At 50.6% G+C, this 22,611-nt stretch overlaps 1 protein-coding gene across 4 annotated transcripts in view; it reads left to right on the top strand.

Moving 5' to 3' along the window:
• Window positions 1-22,611, top strand: part of FLI1 (Fli-1 proto-oncogene, ETS transcription factor) — a 90,687-nt gene that overhangs the window by 47,817 nt on the left and 20,259 nt on the right. For all 4 annotated transcript variants that reach the window (XM_059867020.1, XM_059867022.1, XM_059867023.1 and 1 more), the window contains 3 exons: window positions 1,397-1,605; window positions 12,902-13,056; window positions 16,297-16,500. In XM_059867020.1, coding sequence (XP_059723003.1) covers window positions 1,397-1,605; window positions 12,902-13,056; window positions 16,297-16,500 — 568 coding nt within the window. The remainder of the gene's footprint in view (window positions 1-1,396; window positions 1,606-12,901; window positions 13,057-16,296; window positions 16,501-22,611) is intronic.

Raw genomic sequence — 22,611 nt, 5'->3', positions numbered from 1 at the left:
CTTAGATTCTTGTATCATTCCAGGAGCTGCACTTCTCTAAGCTGTCAGAATTTCTGTTTCCCTCACTGGTTATGGAAGAATTTACAAAACAAACCTCTGAAACAACTACTTGGGGGAAGGGGGCGGATAGAGAGCAATAAATTATTATTTTTAGAAGCTCCCTGTTGAGGCTGTGCCCTGTGAATGTTGGGGTTAGCACACACTAGGTTTCAGCTGTGTGCTCAGCAAGCCTCTGCAGCCCACGCACCACTGCTGGGTGGCTTTTGAGCACTAAGAGCCCAGAGTAGGTGAGTCTGTAGCTTTGTTTTGGAGTCTGCTCCATCAGCTCACATGAAAGTGGGGGCTGCTTTCAGTGCGGGAGGTTCCTCCTTCGGTTTCTGCCCTGCCACTCATAAAGGCAGTTGTGTTGTGTGTGGTTAGCTGAGCTCCCTCCAGAGCAGGCAAGCCTTGCCAGATGCACTTTGAGTCAGGCAGGGCTGCGCCAAAGCCATCAGGAGCCTGGCACTCCTCACTTGGAAAACCCAAGCACATCCACACAAGGAAATTGATAGCCAAAGCTTTTTGTCAATATTTGGAGTTTCAGCAAGGGGTGGGGAGGGAGGGGGGATTTAAAAAAAAAAGGGGATAACAATTTCCTGTTTTTAAGCATTTCTAGAAATGCACAGTTGGGTAACACACAGCCCTTCATTTCCCACAAAATAAACAAAAAGTGTAAAGTAATGCATTTTTTCCCCTACCACAAACACCCATAACTGTGACCTGCTCTGGCTGCTTCTCCTTCAGCAGCAACCTCAAAACACAAACAGCACACAAACCCTCCAAAAGGAGACATAGAGACCTTCACATGCCACTCCAGAGGTGTTCCCATACACTCCAGTTGGCTTTGGAGCAGCAGTGCAGCAGGTGGGCAGGTTGGTCACTGGAACTGGGGCTGAACTGCTCACAGTGAGCATTGGGGTGACACAGCCCCAGTGAGGTGACAGCCCCCGTGAGGTGACACGGCCCCCATGAGCTGACACAGCCCCTGTGAGGTGACAGCCCCAGCAGCTCCTCTGCTGTTTGCAGAGCTCCAGTGAACCTGAACGCTGCTCCCACCCAAAGCCAGCAGCCAGCAAAGCAGAGCAGAGTAACCCCTGGTTTGCATAGGGGCTCCTGGACCCCAAAGACTCCGATTGCCCCTGGCAGGTGGAAATGGCAGCCAGCAAAGCAGAGCAGAGTAACCCCTGGTTTGCATAGGGGCTTCTGGACCCCGGGCTCTTGCTCCTCGGGCAGGTGGTGGTGGCAGCCAGCTCAGGGCAGCTGTGGGGCCCTGCAGGTGCTCCCAGCTCAGAGGGAGAACCAGAGGGCAGTTCCTGCTTTAGTCACAGCTCTGAGGGCTGGTTCTGTCTCTCCCCAGGAGGCTCTGTCGGTGGTGAGCGACGACCAGTCCCTGTTTGACCCCACGTACGGCGCGGCCGCGCAGCTCCCCAAGGACATGACGGCCTCCGGCAGCCCCGACTTCGGGCAGCCCCACAAGATCAACACCCTGCCCCCCCAGCAGGAGTGGATCAACCAGCCCGTGAGGGTCAGTGTCAAACGGGAGTACGACCACATGAACGGATCCAGGTAAGGAAAGACCCTTTCCACACTTAGAGTCTTAACCATGGAATCATAGAATGTCCCAGCTGGGAGGGACCCGCAGGGATCATTGAACCCAGCTCCTGAATCCAAACCCCGAGCCCAAACAAAAGCAAAGCACACTCTGTCCATTTGTGCTCTTGTCCTGCACATCAACAAACCTCTCCGTGCAGGACTATGTCCCAGTCTCCTGCAATTCCTTCTTTTGTGACTCATTTTTAACAGCCTGAGCACCCTGCTTGTGCAGTCCTGCAGGCTGTGTCCCTCCCAGTCTCCATGGACACTCCACAGACTGGGCATGAGACTGACAGGGCAGAGCTTGTGCTGCAAATGCTGCTGTAAATCTCACATTTTACCTCTGACTTCATCACCCCATGGCTGTGCTGTGTTTTCAGGGACTCACAGAGGGAACATGCAGCAGTAACTGGAGTTTCTGCCAGTGAAGCACTGAAAGCTGCACCGCTGAGCTGCCAGGGCTTCTCTGAAGGACACCTTTTATTTGTGCTCTACCAGGCCATAAGCAAACTTCTGGAAATGAAAAGCTTTTTGATGTCTCAAGCTGCACCAAGGGAAATATAGGTTGGATATTAGGAAGAAGTTTTTTTACAGAAAGGGTGATAAAGTTCTGGAATGGCTGCCCAGGGAGATTGTGGAGTCACCATCCCTGGGTGTGTTTAAAACAAGCCTGGATGTAGCACTGGGTGCCAGGGTTTGGTTGAGATGTTGGGGCTGGGTTGGACTCAATGATCTTGAAGGTCTCTTCCAGCCCAGTGATTCTGTGAATTCTGTGAACTCTGTGGAGAAGGGAGAAAGAGGAGACTGAGGTCCTTTATGGGAGTCTGCAAGGTGCAACAAAACCAAGGGCCTGTGCCTGTTGGAGTTCTGGATGCTGAGAATTTTAGACTTTCTGTGCTAGCATACTCTGACTCCCAGAAGAACACTGCATTTAACCTGAAGCCGTAAAAAAACCCTCCAAAATTAATTGATAACACTAAAATTACAAGTATATCGTTAATTAAAAGTGTATAATATCACAATGTAAAAAACTTAGACTTTTAAAATATAGTAATAGATATAAAACAAGATAAAAGTTTTAAAACAAAAACAAGTTACTCTTCTTCACCTTCTTCTTCCTTCTTCTTCATAAGTTTAAGTAGTATTTTGTAATTAAACACAAAAGTCCACATTGCAGACTTCGAATAATTAGGTATTATATTAAAATGAAATAAAAATTAAATAAAAATAAAAATAAATAAATAAAAATAAAAATAAAAATCATTGTGCCCACCCCTTCTGAGTGGGTAGAGGTGACACAGGGAATTCAGGACCCATTGGAGAAGGCTCATTGTGTGAACCCCCAGAGGGTGCCGGGGGATGGTGTAACCTGCCCAGCTCACAGCCACAGCACAGCCCAGCCCCTGTCATTTGTACCTAGAGGTGAATCCTTTCCCTGGCCCAATGGGAAATTGAATGACTTGAAAACATTTTGTTAATGGATTCTTTGCTTCTTTTCTGCTAAGGCTGGGATTAAATCCAAGATGGTATTTTTTGTTTGGACTCAGACGTTTATTAGTTTTTATCTATGTTACAGTCTAACAAGCTGTGAGTTCTACAGCACATTGCTCTAAGGTAAAAAATGGCTCACTATCCTTCTCTACAAGGTCTTTTAAGGATAAACTGTCCAATTAATGAGACCTAAATTATTTTTAGTTTTAACCCAATAACTAATCACCTATGCCCTGCAATGTGGACTTTTCTGTCCAATTACACAAAACCAGCCAAACCCATGGAGAAGAAGGTGAAGAAGAAGGAGAAAAAGAAGGACCAACCTCTGCCCTAGAACCTCCATCTCAGTTTATAGATATTGCTATATTCTAAACCCTTAAACTCTAAGTTTTCCACCCTGTGATATCACACACTTCTATCCAAACCCCACACCCACAATCCCAGTGCTATCATTCCATTCTGGAAGCTTCTCCATGGCCTCAGGTCACTGCAGTGTTCTCTTGGGAGTCAGTGCCTGTCAGCACAGAAAGTCTGAAATTCTCACATCCAGGGTTCCAACATTTTGTTATAGCAGCCCAGGTAGCCCCTTTTAGAAACATTACTACAAGAGCACAGCCTGGAAACAAAATTTACCTTCCTGAACATAATTTTTAAGTGCAAAAATTTCAATTAATTTTTCAGTTTTAAATATAGATATAATATAGATACACTTTTGGGTTTTAGCAAAAGCTTTTAGAGTTCATGCTAATTCATGTTAACTCCTGTTAATTTTAAACATGATTTGAATTTCTAAGTCACAAACATCTCTGCATTGTAGTGTTTCATGGTGAAACTCTCAAGGGTTTTTCTACTTTAGGGTGAGTTTAGCAGCACATTTTCCTGGTTTCTGAGAACACAGCAGAGCACAGAGTTGGAAACAGAAAGCAGCCTTGCACCTCTACAGAGAGATGATGCTGTTAAAGACATCAAACAGCAGCATGGTGTTTTTCCCTCGTGAGTGTACAGTAGATGCTGGTTTTGCCCTCAGATAAAGGCCTTTGTGGCAGTTGCTCTCTCGTGGGGATCATTTGCAGGCTGAACTCATCTCACCCTGCCTGTACCTCAGTGGCATTTCTTGACTCCTTGAAAACCCCATGGGTATTTGCACTGTGTTGCCAATCTCAGAACTGGGGTGAAACATGGGAAAAGCAGAGAACACAGAGAGAAGGATGGATCTTGAAAGTGCCTGGGGTTACCTTTGGCTACCAAGCATGGTTTTCTCAGGAAAAGGAGGAAGGAGCCTTTGCAGCATTGCCAGGCTGCCCAAATCAAGGCTGGGGCTTGGACCAACTTGGTGTAGTAGAGGTGTCCCTGTCCATGGCAGGGGATGGGATGGTATGGGATGAGCTTTAAGGTCCCTCCCAACCCAAACAATCCTGGGATTCTGTGGTTGTTGAAGTTGCTCTCCCCCCAGTGCCAGACCCATGCACACAGAGGGGTTCCTCCCTTTCCACTCCTCTATCCCAGGGAAATCTGGCAAGGAAAAGGAGCCCTCCACATCCCCTGAGCTGCCATAAACCACACATGTCAGGGCTCTGCAGGTTCTGTAAGCACATGCTCTGTATCACCCTGAGTGTATCTGTACTTGTACACCCAAATTGTTCAAGTGCTCCATGTGCTCTGGAATGAAATATTCTGGGCTATCCTTCTGTGGTGATTCCTGTGTAGCCATTTCCTCCTCTGCTCAGAAGAAAGGGAAATAGCTCTGCCTGGACAAACTGAATCATGAACAGCTGTAGGAGCCCTGGGTGCCATGGAAAAGGCCCCTGGACTGTGTTGGTTCTTGGCAAACAGGAAATCCTTCATCACAGATTTGCTCAAGACTCCAAGGTTCTTCGACATAAAATATGTGCTCAGTATCCCTAAAGAGAGGTAACCCCCTGTCAGGAGAGAAGAAAAGGCTGCTGTGAATGTCAGGGCCGTGCACTGCCAGAGCTCCCAGCCTGCCTCTGGATAACTCCTTAGCATGGGAGCTCCAGGGCACCCAGGACAGGAGAACATTCCCTCCATCCTCCATCCTCTCATCCCTGCCCTGCTTGTCCATCCCAGTCCGTGGGGATGGACTGGGCAACTCTATCCACTCCTTCCCCTGCCCATCAGCTGCCTGGCCAACCCCACACACGTGTGAGTGGCCAATCCCAGCCCTAATCCCAATGCCAATGCCAATCCCAACCCCAATGCCAATGCCAATCCCAACCCCAATGCCAATGCCAATGCCAATGCCAATCCCAGCCCCAGTGCCAGTGCCAGTGCCAACCCTAATCCCACCTAATTCCAGCTGCAGGCTGAACAACACCCAGTGCCCCTCTGCACCTACCTCTCTTGCTCTCAGTGTCCTCTCCCCGAACTGCAGCTGCCCCCCAGCAGGGCCAGCCTGGGCTGTGCTCTCAGGGAGTGCCGTGGGCTAGGGTTTGTGTGCTCTGCCAGGGACAGCTCCAGGGACTGCCAGAGCCAGGGGACAGCAGGGACACTGCCTGGCTTTGCTCTTTCCCTCACACCAGGAGCAGGGCTGAGGGTGTTGTGAGGGTTTGGTCGTCAGCAGGGTGGCAGAAGGGTCTTTGAAGGACCTCTCCAAGTGCTAGCCAACATGGAAAGCTCACCCAGCTCTCTACCCATGCCAGGATCCCCTGGTTTAGCCTCAAACTGGAAAGAATTTTCCAGATAAGTGCATCCTAACTGTCTGTAGGGGATGCCGAGGCAGGCATCAATGTTTTAGGGGAGAAGATGGGAATTCTGTATTATTGCAATATTCAGATGTAGAAATTTCATTAACTCCTCTACTGTTATCAGACCCTGAGGCAGGTTATGGCCTCAAATCTGCCCTTGCCATCAGACAGCACCTTGCTCAGAGCAAAACCCATTTAAAATAATGTTTAAAAGACAAAACAAAATAAACAAAAAAAATGTCACATTTGAAATTTTACTGAATAAAGGAGGAGGATTATTTAGATGAATACTGGCTAAAGTTTAACCCAATTTATAACCAATGTTAATAATAAAATTTTCCTTATATTTTACAGAAATTCAAAATTAATTCCAGATCTTGACTGTATTTACTGAGTTTCCCCTAATCTGCATTTGCAGCTAAACTCAGTGAGGGATTTTTTAAAAATATTACAAATGTGTCTAATCTTCAAATGTGAAAGAAAGTTCTCCTGTGCTGAGGGATGTGGGCAAACTTTCCTGGACAATCCCAGCTGTGGCACAGATTTTGTCCAGCTGAAATAATGAAATTTGGGAATGCTTTGGAGCCATTCTGCAGAGACATCTCAGAGCAGCTGTGGCTGCCCCTGGATCCCTGGCAGTGCCAAGGCCAGGCTGGACAGGGCTTGGAGCAGCCTGAGATAACAGGAGGTGTTCCTGCCCGTGGCAGGGCTGGGACTGGATGAGCTTGAAGGGTCCTTCCAGTCCAAACCCCTCTGGCGTTCTGTGATTTGATGTTTCTCTTGCTCCAGAACCGCCAAGGTTCGGGGCCCCCAAGGTGTTTGTGCCCGGGGGCTGTGTCAGCCCAAGGCAAGGGACCTGCTCTGGTGCCGGCAGGGAGGAGCTCCCCGTATGAGCCCTCTAGTGGGATCTGCCGGCTCCTTCCGCCCCAGCATCTCCCTCCTGTCTGCCTGTACCTGGCTGGGACAAACCGCCCGAACCTTGCCATCCTTCTGGCCATTCTGCAGCCTCTTTCAGTGGAGTCTCCTTCCTCCCGAGGCATTCCTGAGAGCAGGGTTGAAGCCTAGGCAGATGCAAGTCTGGAGGAGCTGGCTGTTCCCTCTGTAAGAGGGGACCACAGGCAGAACCCCAGTGTCCTTCCTTCCTTCACTCAACACCAGTGTCATAGGTTGACAAGGGAGTGAGTTTTCTTGGGAAGTTATTGTCAAACTAATCAGTAGTCAGATTTGACAAATTAAAAATGGGGCTCTACACCAAAAAGCAGCAAATTTCAAAAGAAAAGAGGGGTGGAAGAAAGGAGGAATGAGAGGATAGGAAAAGAGGGATAGAAAGGAGGAAATATTCCCGAGTCAGGTTCAGAAATTCCTGAAATCCATTATTTTGCTCTTTCAAGCAGAAGTCAAAGGTGGTTCCCAGAGACCTGGGACAGTGATGGTTTTATTTCCACGCCTCTGAAGCCCAGACTGGAGCTGTACAGAGGATTTACTGGCCAGTGCCACGGAAGCTGTTTGTCCATTTTGGCCAGTCTAGGAAAAACTGTCCCAAACAAAAGATGCAAACTCTTGGCATCCCCAGAGAGAGCTGCTGGAACAAGGAGCCTCTGGACAGCGGGAATGAGTTGTGCTTCCATTCCTTGGACTCTGCCCCTGCCACAGGGTCTGTGCTCTGGGGAGCTTGTGAATGAGCTGTGCTGGATTTGCTCAGGCATCCACAGCCTGAGCAAATCCAGCATGGACAGCCACTGGAACCTCTGGGAAAAGCCAGGGATTGATCTGGCAGCTGAAATGCCCTGGCACAAACCCTTTCAAATGATGAGGGAATATTTCTTTGAATCCCAGCCTGCCCGTGGGTGATGCAGGAGTTGAGGAAGGAGCGATATTCCATGAACTCATCCATGGCTCACAGCTCCCTGCTCTCCTCTGACACTGTCGTTGTTCCCCAGGCTGAATCCTCCCGTGTGTGGCCGCAGCTACACCCCTCCTCCTGCTGGGGTAAATCCCTCACCCGGGGCAGGGAAGGGGCTGCAGGGGTGACTCAGGCTGGCAGAACTTCTGAATTCCCAAGAAAAGGCTGTGTTTGGTAGGAAATGCTGGGTTCCAGAGGACACAAAGTTAAGGATCCTCTCCCTTTCTGTCACTGAAGATTCCATGGTGCTTTCTCAGGGACAGCTCAGTCTCCTGCCCAGCTGGGTGAAGCTATTTCCAGTTATGTGTGTCCTACAGGGTCAGCTCTGGGTGCAGCCATCCCCAAAACTTCCCCAGAGGGAAGGGAGGCAGCTCTGCAGGCACAGGGACACGACCCTGCCAGGCACCTGGAGCACATTCAGTGTCCTGCAGGATTCATGGAGTGGCTCCTCTGCCCACAGTGCCCAGCAGGGGCACCTCATTCCCTTGAAGTCCCTTCAGACCTTTCTGCCAGAGGTTTCTGGGACTTGGCTGTCCAGGTTGGGCTGCTGAGACAGAGCAAGGGATGGGCAGGGTGTGAACTGGAGAGCAGAGTCTGTCATATGAAAAATCACCCCAAAAACCTGAGGGGATCTCACAGCCCTGGGGTTATTTTGGTAGCTTCACTGTGAGGGTCACTGTGCATGATGTGAGCAGGAAACACAGCCAGCCAGAGACTCTGCTCTGTCCCTGTGCTCATTCCAAGCCAGCAGAAACATGGAGAGGCTCTTTACAAGGTGTTGGTATCCAAGAGTCTGGATATCCCAGAGTCATAGAATCCTGAGAGGTTTGGGCTGGGAGGGACCTTAGACACCATCCAAATCCAAACCCCTGCCATGGGCAGGGACACCTTCCACTGTTCCAGGCTGCTCCAAACCCTGTCCAGCCTGGCCTTGGACACTGCCAGGGATCCAGGGGCAGCCCCAGCTGCTCTGGGCACCCTGTGCCAGGACCTGCCCCCCCTCGCAGGGAGCAATTCCTAATTCCCACTATCCCATCCATCCCTGCCCTCTGGCAGTGGGAGCCATTCCCTGTGTCCTGTCCCTCCATCCCTTGTCCCCAGTCCCTCTCCAGCTCTCCTGGAGCCCCTTTAGGCCCTGCAAGGGGCTCTGAGCTCTCCCTGGAGCCTTCTCCTCTCCAGGTGAGCATCCCCAGCTCTCCCAGCCTGGCTCCAGAGCAGAGGGACTTCAGCCCTGGAGCAGCTCCATCTTCTCCTCTGGATTTGCCCCAGCAGCTCCACGACCTTCTTGTGTTGGGAGCCCCAGAGCTGGACCCAGCACTGCAGGTGGGGTCTGTGCTGGAACAGTTCCCCATGGAGCTGCATGAGAGAAATATATAGAATTATTTGATCATAAATAGTGCCTGTCCCATCTGCAGGGGCATTTTCCAGGGAAATTTTACTCCAGAGCAGGATGGGAGAGAGAACTCTGGTCCCCAGGCAGAGCAGGAGAGGAGGCTGGTCACTCACCAGGGACAGTCACCTATGAGCACAACAGTCTGAGCCCCTGGAGAACAGTGTGAGACCCTGGGGCACAGTGTCACACCATGGAGCAAAGTGTGACACGTGGAGCACAGTGTGACAGCCTGGAGCACAATGTGAGACCATGGAGCACAGTGTCACATCGTGGAGCATGCTGTAACATTCTGGAGTATAGTGTGACAGCCTAGAGCAGGATCTGACAGTCTGGAGCATAGTGTCTCACCCTGGGATACTGTGTGACACCCTGGAGCATCATGTGACACCCTGGAGCAGGGTATGATTCCTTGGAGCACAGTGTCACACCTGGATCACGGTGTCACACCCTGGAGGACAATGTGACATGCTGGAGGACAGTATGAGCCCCTGGAGTACAGGGTCACACCTGGATCATGGTGTCACACCTGGATCATCACACCCAGATCGTCCTGTCACACCTGGATCACTCTGTCTCTCCTGGATCACTCTGTCTCTCCTGGATCACGCTGTCACACCTGGATCACGCTGTCACGCCCTGGAGGACAATGTGACACACTGGAGGACAGTATGAAACCTGGGAGAACAGGGTCACACCCCTGAGCATGGTGTCACACCTGGCTCACAGTGTCACACCTGGATCATCACACCGGAGCATCGTGTCACACCCTGGATCATGCTGGCACTCCTGGAGCAGTGTCACACCTGGAGCAGTGTCACACCTGGATCACACTGTCACACCCAGATCTCGGATGCCCCCCTGGCCCTCCCCAGCCCAGGCCATGCCCAAGCTCTCAGCTCTGTGCCCAGCAGGTCTCAGCTCTGTGCCCAGCAGCACTCAGCTCTGTGCCCAGCAGCACTCAGCTCTGTGCCCAAGCTCTCAGCTCTGTGCCCAAGCACTCAGCTCTGTGCCCAGCAGGACTCAGCTAGTGCCCAAGCTCTCAGCTCTGTGCCCAGCAGGTCACAGCTCTGTGCCCAGCAGCACTCAGCTCCGTGCCCAAGCTCTCAGCTCTGTGCTAGCAGCACTCAGCTCTGTGCTAGCAGCACTCAGCTCTGTGCCCAGCAGGTCTCAGCTCTGTGCCCAGCAGCACTCAGCTCTGTGCCCAGCAGCACCCAGCTCTGTGCCCAGCAGGTCTCAGCTCTGTGCCCAGCAGCACTCAGCTCTGTGCCCAGCAGCACCCAGCTCTGTGCCCAAGCTCTCAGCTCTGTGCCCAGCAGGTCACAGCTCTGTGCCCAGCAGCACTCAGCTCTGTGCCCAGCAGGTCTCAGCTCTGTGCCCAGCAGCACTCAGCTCTGTGCCCAGCAGCACCCAGCTCTGTGCCCAGCAGGTCTCAGCTCTGTGCCCAGCAGCACTCAGCTCTGTGCCCAGCAGCACCCAGCTCTGTGCCCAAGCTCTCAGCTCTGTGCCCAGCAGCACTCAGCTCTGTGCCCAGCAGCACTCAGCTCTGTGCCCAGCAGCACCCAGCTCTGTGCCCAGCAGCACCCAGCTCTGTGTCCAAGCTCTCAGCTCTGTGCCCAGCAGCTCTCAGCTCTGTGCCCAGCAGATCACAGCTCTGTGCCCAGCAGCACTCAGCTCTGTGTCCAAGCTCTCAGCTCTGTGCCCAGCAGGTCTCAGCTCTGTGCCCAGCAGGTCACAGCTCCGTGCCCAGCAGATCACAGCTCTGTGCCCAGCAGCACTCAGCTCTGTGCCCAAGCTCTCAGCTCCGTGCCCAGCAGGTCTCAGCTCTGTGCCCAAGCTCTCAGCTCCGTGCCCAGCAGGTCTCAGCTCTGTGCCCAGCAGGTCACAGCTCCGTGCCCAGCAGGTCTCAGCTCTGTGCCCAAGCTCTCAGATCTGTGCCCAGCAGCACCCAGCTCCCTGCTGCTGCCCCACGGCTATTTCCTGCCAGCACAGGCACTTGCCCACCTGGCAGGAGCAGTGCCCCAGGGACCCAGCCCTCCTGATTCGCCCTGTGAAAGCCCCGTGTCCTCGCAGCTGCTCAGCCTCCCCGGTTGCCCCGGGGACATCCAGCCTTCAGCAGTTGCCTCTCTGAAGGCAGATTTTGGTTCCCTGCCTGGAAAAACAGTAGGCGAACTAGTAAACCCTTAAATTCGAACATGTGTAAGTTATACATCTTATTTCCATTCTCCAGCAACATTCCCTTCGTCAGACATGAGGAAAAAATTACCGTCTGCCTTGGAATATCTCGGTGGAGCATTTATCTCCTGGCCATGATAACTGAATTTCAGGCACTGCTCCCTCCCCCCCAGCTCAGGTTAAGAGACAAATTTGTTTAGTGTCCTGCTTGGAACTCTTGCCAGCTGAGCTCAGAGGGTGGGATTTGTGCACTGTCACCATGCTTACCCTGCAGGGAATGGTTCCCTCCTGAAGCTCTTGGTTCTGCCAGAGGAGGAGGACAGCTCTGGGATTAAAGCATGGCCTAAACTGCCCTGGAAATGGCTCTGGGATTAAAGCCTGGGCTTTTCTGTGTGCAGAGGCTGTGCACTAATTCCCCCCTTGGGAAGGTGAGGACAATGATGTGCCCTTCCCTGGAAGCCCCTCGAGGTGGGATGTGCTGTGTGTGCCTGGCAGGCTTGGGGCTGGGCTTTGAAGGGATGAAAAGCAGGAGCTGCTCCTGCAGCTGGAGAAAAGCAGAATCCCTGCTCCCTCTCAGGCTTTGGAGACTCACAGTTCTCCCAGAGTCTTCCCAAGGCTCTGCAGTAGGCCAAGCCTTAGCACGGTGCCACCTGAGCTGCTGGATGTCCCCTCTTTGTCACTCCAGCACCTCAGGAGTTAAACTGGGGCCAGAGCCCTTTTCACACCCAGTACTGGGGTCTGAAGTTCCTGACTCATGCCTGGGGCATCCAAGATTCCCAGATTTCCTCACCAGGTAGTGAACTGTAGCACTATTAATCAGAGAATAATAGAATAACAGATTAATTGAACAATAGAATAATTTAACAGGCTGTGTTTAGGGGACCCACAGGATCACCGAGTCCATCTTCTGTCCCTGCACAGGACACCTCAGCAATCCCACTCTGTCCCTGAGTGTTATCCAAATGCTCCTGCAGCTCTGGAGGCTCCAAGAACAGACAAGCTCCATCCCATTCAGCCCCGGATAGATCAGACTATGCTGCCATTGGGTGTTCTCTGGGGACAGCCCTGTCCCTTTGGGTGGGTGTTCTGGGTTCTTTGTTAATGTCATGAAAGGGCTGTTTCTGTGTCCCTGTGAGCTCTGCAGAAACACCTCAGGGCAGGTGAGCAGAGCACCTGTGTGCCACTGCCAGGCTGCACTGCAACACGAGGGGTGTTTTAGCACCACAAAGGGTGGAACAGCCCGGCAGGGCTCCCAGGAGCAGCCAGCAGGACTGCTGGAGTGCACTGAGCAGCCAGGGGTGAGGGAGTGGGGTGGAACCCATAGACTGCTGTCCTGGGCACTGGCTCCTTACCTGGTTTGGGAGTGTTGGTATTTCAGAGCTGCTGCACACATGGCCTTGTCTGGAGTCATTCCCTTGGAGATTCCAGCTGCATTATCAGAGATCCCCTGTGTGCCCCACAGAGCCCTTATGACACCCAGTAACAGGTCAGGGATGGCCTCTCCATAAGGGAGAGGGACAGCTGAGTGTACCCCGTGGGCCAGCCCCTCCTGTGTGCAGGGATGGAGGAGCTCTGATGCTGACCCAGCTTTGCTTTGCCTTGCAGGGAGTCCCCCGTGGACTGCAGCGTGAGCAAGTGTGGCAAGCTGGTGGGAGCAGGCAGCGAGTCCAGCCCCATGAGCTACAGCACCTACATGGATGAGAAGAACGGGCCTCCCCCCAACATGACTACCAACGAGAGGAGGGTCATCGTCCCTGCAGGTACTGCCACGGGCCGGGGCAGCTGTCCCTGCTCTGCCTGGAGGAGATTTTTGTTTGGTTTGTTTATCCGCTCCCAGAGGAATTTTCTGTCTTACAAACAACACAAAAAATAAGGAAAATATCAGAGTTTCTGGCTAGTGGCAATTCCCATGTTCCAGTGCATGATCTGAATCAGGACAGGCAGCAGATAACTGGTGCTTCTTCTTTTCTTTTTTTTTTTTCATTTTATTTTTAAATTTCTTTTCCCAGATTGAAGTGTTGTTTTGGTGTGCTGAACCAAATCCATCTCCTGTCATGTGTTAGAGGAGAATCTGCTTCCTGGGACACACAGGGGATGATCAAAGAGGAATGAAGTGGGCCCAAGTTATAACTCCCCTGGTGCTCTCAGGATCCAGCTGCACTTTCAAGTCACACTGATTGATTCAAAATGAGCTATTTTGTTTCCATTTTTTTTTTTTTTTTTCTTAGAAGTAGAAACCCAGAAAAATTCTATTTTGAAGGAACTGCATTATCCTTCCAAAAATTGTCACCAGAAACATTGCTGTCCAGCTTTGTTTGTGTTTGGTATCCACATCTGCTGCCTGGGGTTGGCAGGATGCTCTGGATGCATTTCGACACTCAGGGGTGAGAGTTGCTGTGGGGGGAAGCCTGAACCTGGAATGAGGAGCAGTTTCCCTGTGAAGTTTATAAACAGCCAGGGCCAGGAAGTTTCCAGCAAAGGAGCCAAGTGCTGGCCCAGTGACATCCCAGAAGTGGCCCAGCTCTGAGGCTTTCAGCAGGGCAGGAGAGCAGGCAGACAGTGCTGGCAGGAGGAAATGCACTCGTGGAATTCAGCTCCTTTCTCTGAGTGTGTCTTGACCACGAGCAGATGACAGTTCCCAAGCATTTGTTTGCCATTTAGGATGAAAAGGAAAGGTTTGAACTGAATGCAGTGAGGAGAAGCCAATAAAGGATTGATGGCAAACCTCTGAATCCCGTTCAGGCTGATGTTTGAGAGACTGGCTGAACTGCTTGGGGACAGCAGCACAGTTGTGTCCAGTGTCAGCCTGCCTAGAAAGGTGCAGCTGGCACCAGCCAGTCCCTGTAATTAAAGATGTTCCAGGGGCAGTATTTATTCTGTATGTTTAAAAAAACCAAAGGTGAACTGAAGTTTAGCATTGTTGAGATAGGGGAAATTACTTTCAGTGCCCTCAGTGCAAGAGAAAATTTGGAATCTCCTCTTTAAAGGAAAGTGAAGAAAAGGACTTTTCCCCCCCTTAAGACCATTCACAAATCAAACCCTTGAGATCCTTGTGAAAGAGCAGAGATTTACCAGACTTTGGAAGACAATAATGAACATCATCCCAGATCCCTGGCTGCAGGAGAGGACGCCCCAGTCATCCAAGAAAGGCATTTGGATATTTTAATTTAATCCAGAATGGAGATTTATAGCACATTAAGGCGAAGATAAGCAAGAATAATGTCACATTAGGCTTACAATAGTAGTAATAATGAGCTCTAAGCCATGTTTCAAGAAGGCAGATTTTCAGACACCATTCAATGTCTTTTACAGTGTTTAAAGGGAAGTCACAAATTTACTCTGCCCTCTAGATGTTGGGTTGTTTTCAAAACTCAAGACAAATAAGTCTTTTAATTAAAAAAAAAAAAAAAAAAAGAATCCTCCCTGAATACTTGCATTGTAAAATTTGCAGCATTTGGCCAGTGTTTAGAAAGCAGAATTTCAATTAACTGTTGCCAAAACCTGAAGGAAATCCATGTCGTTCTCAGAGCAGACTTGCAAATGTGTGGGGTTGTAAATTCCTGTTCTGAATTCAGCTTCCAGCAGCCCAGGTTTTCTGGGGGTTCAGTTTTAAAGGTCTCAGTTACATTTCAGGTCCCTTGGTCTCAGTTCCCTGTTTGGTGCTGTTATTGCAGAGGTGCCCAGGAATGCTAGGTGTGGGCACCTCCTGACCTTTTGTGCCCAGGGCTGCCCTCAGCCTGGGCACCCAATGTCCAGCCCTGGGCTAAGGCATTGCTTCATACCCCCTAAATCCAGGCAGAGGCATTTCTTGTTCTGCCCAGAGCACCCCCAGAGCCCGGGGCATGTTCCTGATCCATGTTCTCAGCTCCCTGGGATCAGAGTGTCTGAGGTCTGTCTCAGAGCTGGGCCAGCTGTTAATGACACATAAGACTTCTCCAAAGTCTGAACTCCTCTGCAATCCTGTGCAGCTGCAGCAGAACATGAATGTGCAGCTCCAGCTTGGAAATCGGATCCGTGGGGAGCAGCAGCACAGGAAACATCTGAGAATGCTGATATGCTCTGAAAATGGCTGTCAAGCACTGTGGCACCAGCTCTTGCTGGGCCCTCTGATCTAATGCCCTTTGCAGAATTCAAAGGCTGATTGCTGTTTTTAACCACTCATCTCCACGGGGCTGAGCTCCAGCCGGGCTGGAGCAGCTCCTACGTCAGCGGCAGCAATAACGATCCCACAGCTGGAGCTCTGCTGGCACTCGGGGACGCCCAGACAGCACAAAATGCACCAGCCCTCGCACAGCTGGCTGCCTTACAGGGACTGGGGAGGCAGGACTGTGCTCCTGCCCAGGGTGAACAACTCCCACTCACACCCAGGGCAAGCTGCTCTGTTCTATTTTATTTTATTTTATTTTATTTTATTTTATTTTATTTTATTTTATTTTATTTTATTTTATTTTATTTTATTTTATTTTATTTTATTTTATTTCTTTTGTTATTATTTATTTTTTTAAATTAAATTAAATTAAATTTTAAATTTTTATTTTATTATGTTTTTTTTATTTTTATTTTATTTTCTGAGTCCCTTTGCTGACCATGAGCACCCCATGCTCAGGGTCTCTTGTGCCAGCGTTGGGGCTCCCTAATGCCCCCGGTGGGACTCGCAAAGCCCTGATGTCCCTGCACAGCCTTGCAGAGCCACACTGGGACAGGAACTCCCTCTCAAAGGGCTCAGCTTCCTTCGGGAAGCTTTTTTCCAGACAGAGAAGAGTCCAATGTCACTAGGGCTGTTCCCAAGCAGAGGAGGGAGCTTTGGGCAGGTGGGGAAGGCAGAAGTGACCAGGCCAGGTTGTCCATGCTGAGCCCTGCTCCAGTACGGTGCCTGTTCATCCTGAACAGGGATCAGTAAATTCAATATCTCTGCCTGTGGAAACAATGGCTGGTGCTGTGACGGGGCTGCAGGGACTCTGGAGGTGTGTGTGTGCCCATCCTATTTTCTCCCCTGGCAGATCCCACCCTCTGGACCCAGGAGCACGTGCGCCAGTGGCTGGAGTGGGCAATCAAGGAGTACGGCTTGATGGAGATCGACACCACCATCTTCCAGAACATGGATGGCAAGGAGCTCTGCAAAATGAACAAGGACGACTTCCTGCGCACCACCTCCCCCTACAACACAGAAATTCTGCTGTCTCACCTCAGTTACCTCAGGGAAAGTGAGTATTGCCCTGCCCACCCCAGCCCCCGCCCCGGAGTGAGCTCCCAGGGCTCTTCCTGGAGCAAGGCACAGGGAGATGAGCCAAAGGCAAGCAGAGAGAGCAAACAGGGAAACAGGGAGTAAAATGGGCTTGGAAAGTTCAAATGAACACAGATGGAGCTACTGGTGCTATCAGGGAGGTGAAGAACTGAGCAGGGCTCTGGAGGAGATTAGATAAGTCTTACAGATAACAACATCTGTGGCTATGTGATAAAAATACACAAATTTGCCATGGAGATTAAACCTGACATTAACTGATTTGTCTCAGGCAAACAATTAGATAGCTCTGCAGTTAGAGGGCTGTGCCCTCCCCATAAGCAGGACCCACAACTGGCCAGGGCTGGAGCTTTCCTGTGCTCCGGCAGGCCCAGGTTTGTGGGGGAGTTCAAAACCCAAGAGTGATTCCCCATATGTAAATCTGCTGCTTGCAGATGACCCAGGACTCTGAGAAAAAGGTTATGGAAGCTCTTTATTGCTCCTTTCTGCCCCACACTTAAGTATGGGATGGATCCAATCCTCCTTTTTGCTCTATTAAGCCCCAAAAACCCAGGAGCTGTGAGCAGGCTGGAAAAGTGTTATCCCAGCACCCAAACAGGAATGATCACCTTAGGGATGGCACATGCACCTGATGCTGGGAGTCTTAGATTTCAGCTTTTCCAAGACTTCTGTGCAATCATGATCACATCCACAGCTTCCAAATGTTTCCTCTTCACCTATAAATGGAGCTAAAAGCATTTCTTTCCCCCACAAAGGTGTGCTGAGGGTAATGGTGCTCTGATGAGGCAGAGAACTGGAGCAGGGCCCCACATGCTCTGCTGTTTTTCCCAGTGAAACAGCTTTTATAGTAGTATCATTATTTAAGAACTCAAAAATCAGGAGAGGGTGCCTTAAATCAAGGTGGAAGGGCAGGGAGAGAAAGGCAAGTGTATTTTCTCCACTAGAAAATCCAGTTGTGATGAAAAGGCAGCTGAATATGTCTCCCCTGGCCAGCAAAGCAGAGATACAGAATTTAGGGTGTTTCTTCAAAGCTGATCTCTCCCTGCCCAAAATCAGTGGGAGTTTCATAGATTCCAGTGGCACAGAAGTTAGATCACAAATGGGTGCCTTTGGAAGCCCCATCTTTATTTTTCTTGAGAAGTCGAGCCAAGGAAATTATTCACAATGAAAAAAAAAAACCCAAACTGTTGGATTTGAACAGTTGTCCCTTGTGACTGGACAATAAAATAATTTCCCATCCAAACTCATTGGCAAATTTAATTCTGTTCCATCAGAAAAGAGCTGCTAGCCCACAGGAAGCTTTTGAAGGATTGCCTGTAGAATTAGACAGTTTCCTGGGAAATGGGAAGGCAGTTTTGTGCAGGCAGCAGTGCTTGGGCCAAGCCTGCTGCCTGGGGCTGGGGAAATCGGGCACTTTGGAACCGGAAACATTTCTCAATTCCCACAAGATAAACACCCAAGTGAGACACTTGAGTTGTGCTATTGATAAGGTTTGAGAATTGTCAGAGAGATGGAGTTGGATGGAGTCAAAGCACACGAGCAGGCTGCATTTGGAAAGCTTGGCAGAGGAGTGGAATTCTCCAGGACCATCCCCAGTGTTTGTGTCCCATGGTTTGGGCTCACCAAAGGCAGAATCAGGGGAATTGCATGGTTGATCTCATGGCACAAGCCCCAAAACCTGGGTTCAGTGGCCACTTTTACCATCTGCTGCTGCTCATTTGCTCAGGAGCAGCTTCCTGCTTGATCCCTTGGACACTGAGGTCTGGTCACACTGATCTCCATGGCCAGCAAGGCAGCACCAGGGCACGCTGACATTCAGTACAGCAGTCCCTGGGTCTGCCTTTAAATACCTGAAATGAGGAGTTTTTGCTGTCTGTAAGGTGGCACCAGCCATCCTGCCTTCTTTCTGGGCCCCTCCATTGGGATTATGAGGAATGATACTCACTTCCAAAAGTTTAGAAGGTTTATTAAAACCTTATTAAAAAAAATACAACAGCAGAGTGAATAGAGAAAATATTACAGTGCCGGGAGCAGAGGATTTTTCCCACCATGTCTTCATCCACACCATAGAGGTTTTGCCTTTTTAAACCTTTAGCCCCTGCCAAAGTTCTGTCCATTGACTCCTTCTTCAGTGTCCAGTGGTGGAGATCACTTCCTGATACCCTGAGATCACTTTCTTACACATTGGAGGTCAGCTGTTGCCATAGTAACAAGCCAACCCTCCCAAATGTCCCAAACCCAGGCCACCCCCTGATAACAATGCAAGGAGGGTAAAACATAACTATACATTTATTAAACTTGTCTTACATATACTTAATATTTGCCTTTTAATAGTGAGAGTCAGCCATGGCATTCCTCATCTACCACAGGATGGTGGGTCTGTGGAGCAGGGGCTGTGCTTCACAGTGCTGGCTGTGCCCAGCACTGCAGCCCTGGTGCACCTGCAATATTTAAGTGCTGCTGCAATAATGATCATCAGAACATCCTGTCCTGCCAGGGCAGTGCCTGCAGTGATTTCTGTGCTATTAAGCCACTGCAAAACCCGAGGAGCTTTGCTGGACTGAGGCAGAGTGCTCACTCCTGTTTCACAGGGAATTCAGTGCCAGTCTGTGCCACTTTAGGATGGTGGATCTGTGTGTGCTGATCCCAGACATGCTCATCAGAGCAGCTCCTGGCTGCTGGAGCTGGGCAGAGCACTCCTGCTTCCCTGCAGCTGCTCCCAGCCTGAGGACAGGCTGCTCTGGGCACTGCTGGGCGTCTCCCGCAAGCAGAAACCCCTTCCAGAGGAGCTGATGGCTTTTCCAGAGCAGCTTCCAGTGGATGTTCAGTGCTGAGCCTGGAGCTCAGTGCCATGGGGATTTGGGCTTTCATTTTCACAAGTTTTTCCCTTTTGGAAGAGTGTTTTTCCCACAGACATTCCCTGGTTAGGGTAGGGAACAGGTGATGGCCACCAGCACAGGAGGATTTGGGGGCAGTGCAGCCCTACAGGCTGGGTTGCCTCTGCCCAGGCTCTCTAAAGGTGTTTGTGGTCTCGGGACGTTAAGCTGGATATGTGAGGATTTATGAATCCTCAACTTTGGGGTTTGTTTTCCAAGAAACAAAGCTGATCTGAATTTTCTGAGCTGTTTCCTCACCCAACAAGGAGAGCCCCTGAAAATGAGCTTTCTCAAAAGGTTCTCAACATTTTGCACTCCTAATCAGGGTGAAAACTTCCTTAAAGCTGTCTATGAAATACATTATTTTGGCACATCTGAGTCAAGACTGAAAAAATAAACCGGCAACATCTGCATGACCTCAACAAAAGCTCAGTCTCAGTTTTAGCAGTGGAAGGTTCAAGGTGAGCTGTGTAATGCAGAGGAGAGTAACCCAAACTCATCATACAGCACCTTTAGTCTCCAGCTTAGGCCTGGCTCAGAATGGTGCAGTTGTTTCCTGTTGCCACGAGCCATGGAAGCTGGCAGGAATTCCAGAGATTCTGTGACCCTCAGGAGATTTCAGAGTGCAGAGCCCAGTCCTGCAGCACTCTCCATCCTTTGGAGCCTCCCAAAACACCCCAGTGGCTCTTTCAGGGAACTCCCTGCCCACCCCCTCAAACAATCATATTTCTTTGCATGTTCCTTTTCGTTCCCTCTCCAAAATCATGAAGCCATGCCTTGATTCACCTTCTTTTTGTTCATCCCCACACACTTAGGGGCTCCAAACTGATCTTTCTCCAGCACATTCTGCCTGGTGAATCCTCTCCAGGCAGCTGTTGGGCAGGGGAAGGGAGTTTTGGATTCATCCCTGCTGTGTTTGGGATGAAGATCAAAAGAAGCTGAGCTGCCACCTCCATCCTTTCCCTCCCTGGTGGTGGGGCCACGCTGTGGGGTGTGCACAAATGGGAAGAGCCTAAAGGGGAAAGAATGAGGCTGTGGTGAGAAGTAGAAAACTGTTCAGTGGTTTTGAGCCATGTGTTAATGCCCAACAAAACCATCCTGCCAAGTGCAGCAGGACCTGGATTCCAGCAGAGCTGTGCAGGGCCTGGGGAAGCTGAGGGTGAAAAAGACTTTCAAATTAAATAAACCTGAGACTGTGGAACCAAGATGTTTCTGCCCCTCTGAAGGATGAGCTGCCTTGTGAGAGGGAAGGGTTTATGGGAAAAAATTCTCCTGCTTTTCAGTCCTTCTCCATATTTTTTAATGAATGCAAGGGAAATAAAAGAAAGAGAAGGGTGGGGGTGCCATAAAAGAACGTGTTTAAACATTAATTATGGGAGAACAGCCCTGCATTAACCATACCACAGAGCTGATCCATCCATGATGTCGCTCACCCAGGGAGGGGGAATAGGAACAAAAATGAAAATTCATCACCCAAAACTCTGCCCCCGAAGGAGAGAGGGAGGAGCAGCCTGGCTTGTGTCTGTCTGTCTGCTTCCTTCTGTCCTGATCTGGGTCTTTGCCTTTCTCCCTTTCCCTCCTCCACTGAAACCCTTAATAGGAAACACATTTCCCTCTCTGTGGTGTTCCCACCAGAAACCTCAGACTGCCGGGCAAAGGTGAGAACTTTGAGCAATTAAACCGGAGGAGGCGCCGGTCCTTTCCAGTGGCTTGGGCTGCATTTTTTACCCTAAAGTAGCTGTAGGTTGATCCTCCTCTCTCAGTGCTATTCATCACCCCACCCCCACCGACCCAGCCACTCATTTGCAGCCCATTTAGTCATAGAAAACCACGATTCTGAATTCCCCAGCACTTCCCTGTCTGGCAGGGGGAAGCTGGGCTGGGCGTTGCATTCAGGATTGCTTTAAATAACCTGAAAAGGAGAGAGTGCTGGACAGGAGTTTCCCCACAGATATTCAAGAAAGAAATGCCTGAGCCATAGACCATCGATGAAAACATGAGTTACGTGGACAGAGTTGTTTCAATTCCTCCAGCAGCCAATCTCTCTAAATATTCCAGCCAATCCCTTTGGCCATTGGCCGCTTTCAGAGCCAGGGTGCCCTTGGGATCCCCCTGAACTCTTTACCTCCTCGTTCACCATCCATCCTGGTCTTTGGAAGCATCTCCTGACTTGCAGCATCTGGTACCATCCCTCCTCCCCTCCCTGCGAGCAGCTTTGTTTCCCAGCACCTCCTGCCTCCATGTCCTGCTGGCTCGAGCGGTCTCTGGCTATGTTTGCCTTGGGGAGGACAGAAATGCACTGCAGCCCAGGGCCAGCAGCATCCAGCACCTGCAATGGCTCTCAAATCTGGCAGGGACCTGCCCAAGCCCCAGCTCTCATGGGAGAGACACTCTGAGAGCACTGAGGGGCAGCTGGGTCATTTGGGACCCTGTGCACGTGGCAGGAGGAACGTGGCAGTGCAGGGCCCAGCCTGTCCTGCTCAGCTGGTGAGAGGGGTTCCTGCCTGCTGAGGGGCTGGGGATGCTCAGGGGCAGGATTCCCTTCATGGAGGGGATCTGCAGAGCTGTAAAAGCACCCAGGGCAGGATTGGTGCTGCTCCAGCCACAGCTTCAGCACAAACAGGACCCTGTGCCTTGTCAGGGCTGTCACTGACCCGGCAGCAGCTGCTCCAAGAGCTGCAGGAAGGTGAGTCCAGGAGTGATGTGGGCACACTTAACCAGACGGTCATGAAATAGGTATTTCATGCTGCCTTCCCTGGACTCCCAGGATCTCCTCCTCCATTTCCAGGACAGTTTACAGGAGAACTTGAGGGAAATGCTTAGAAAGGAACATTTCCCCCACAGACTGTGCAGAACAGAGACCCTTCCAACAGGTTCTTTTTGTGCTGCACTTGTGTGTCACGTGGGGCTGGATGGAAAAGCCTCTCTGAAGCAAGGGAGCTGCTCCCAAATTCCCCAGAGCAGGGAGATGCTGGAATCCCAGTGAGAGCTGTGCAGCTGCTGGCCCCAAATCAAGCATGTGACACTCTAAAAATGGCCCAAAAGGTCCTGACAGTGCAATTTGTGTCTTTTCTCCTGCCTGTTCCTCAAACAGGAAATTTCTCTATCACAGCCAGAGAGAGAAAAGCTTCTTCCTTATCCTGACATACAAACTGTGCCACAGGCATTTCTGGAGGCTGTGCTGGGATAGATCCTGT

The sequence above is a fragment of the Haemorhous mexicanus genome, chromosome 24 (genome assembly GCF_027477595.1).
Source record: "Haemorhous mexicanus isolate bHaeMex1 chromosome 24, bHaeMex1.pri, whole genome shotgun sequence".
In the NCBI taxonomy this organism is placed as follows: Eukaryota; Metazoa; Chordata; class Aves; order Passeriformes; family Fringillidae; genus Haemorhous; species Haemorhous mexicanus.
This window is presented reverse-complemented; position numbering and strand designations above follow the sequence as displayed.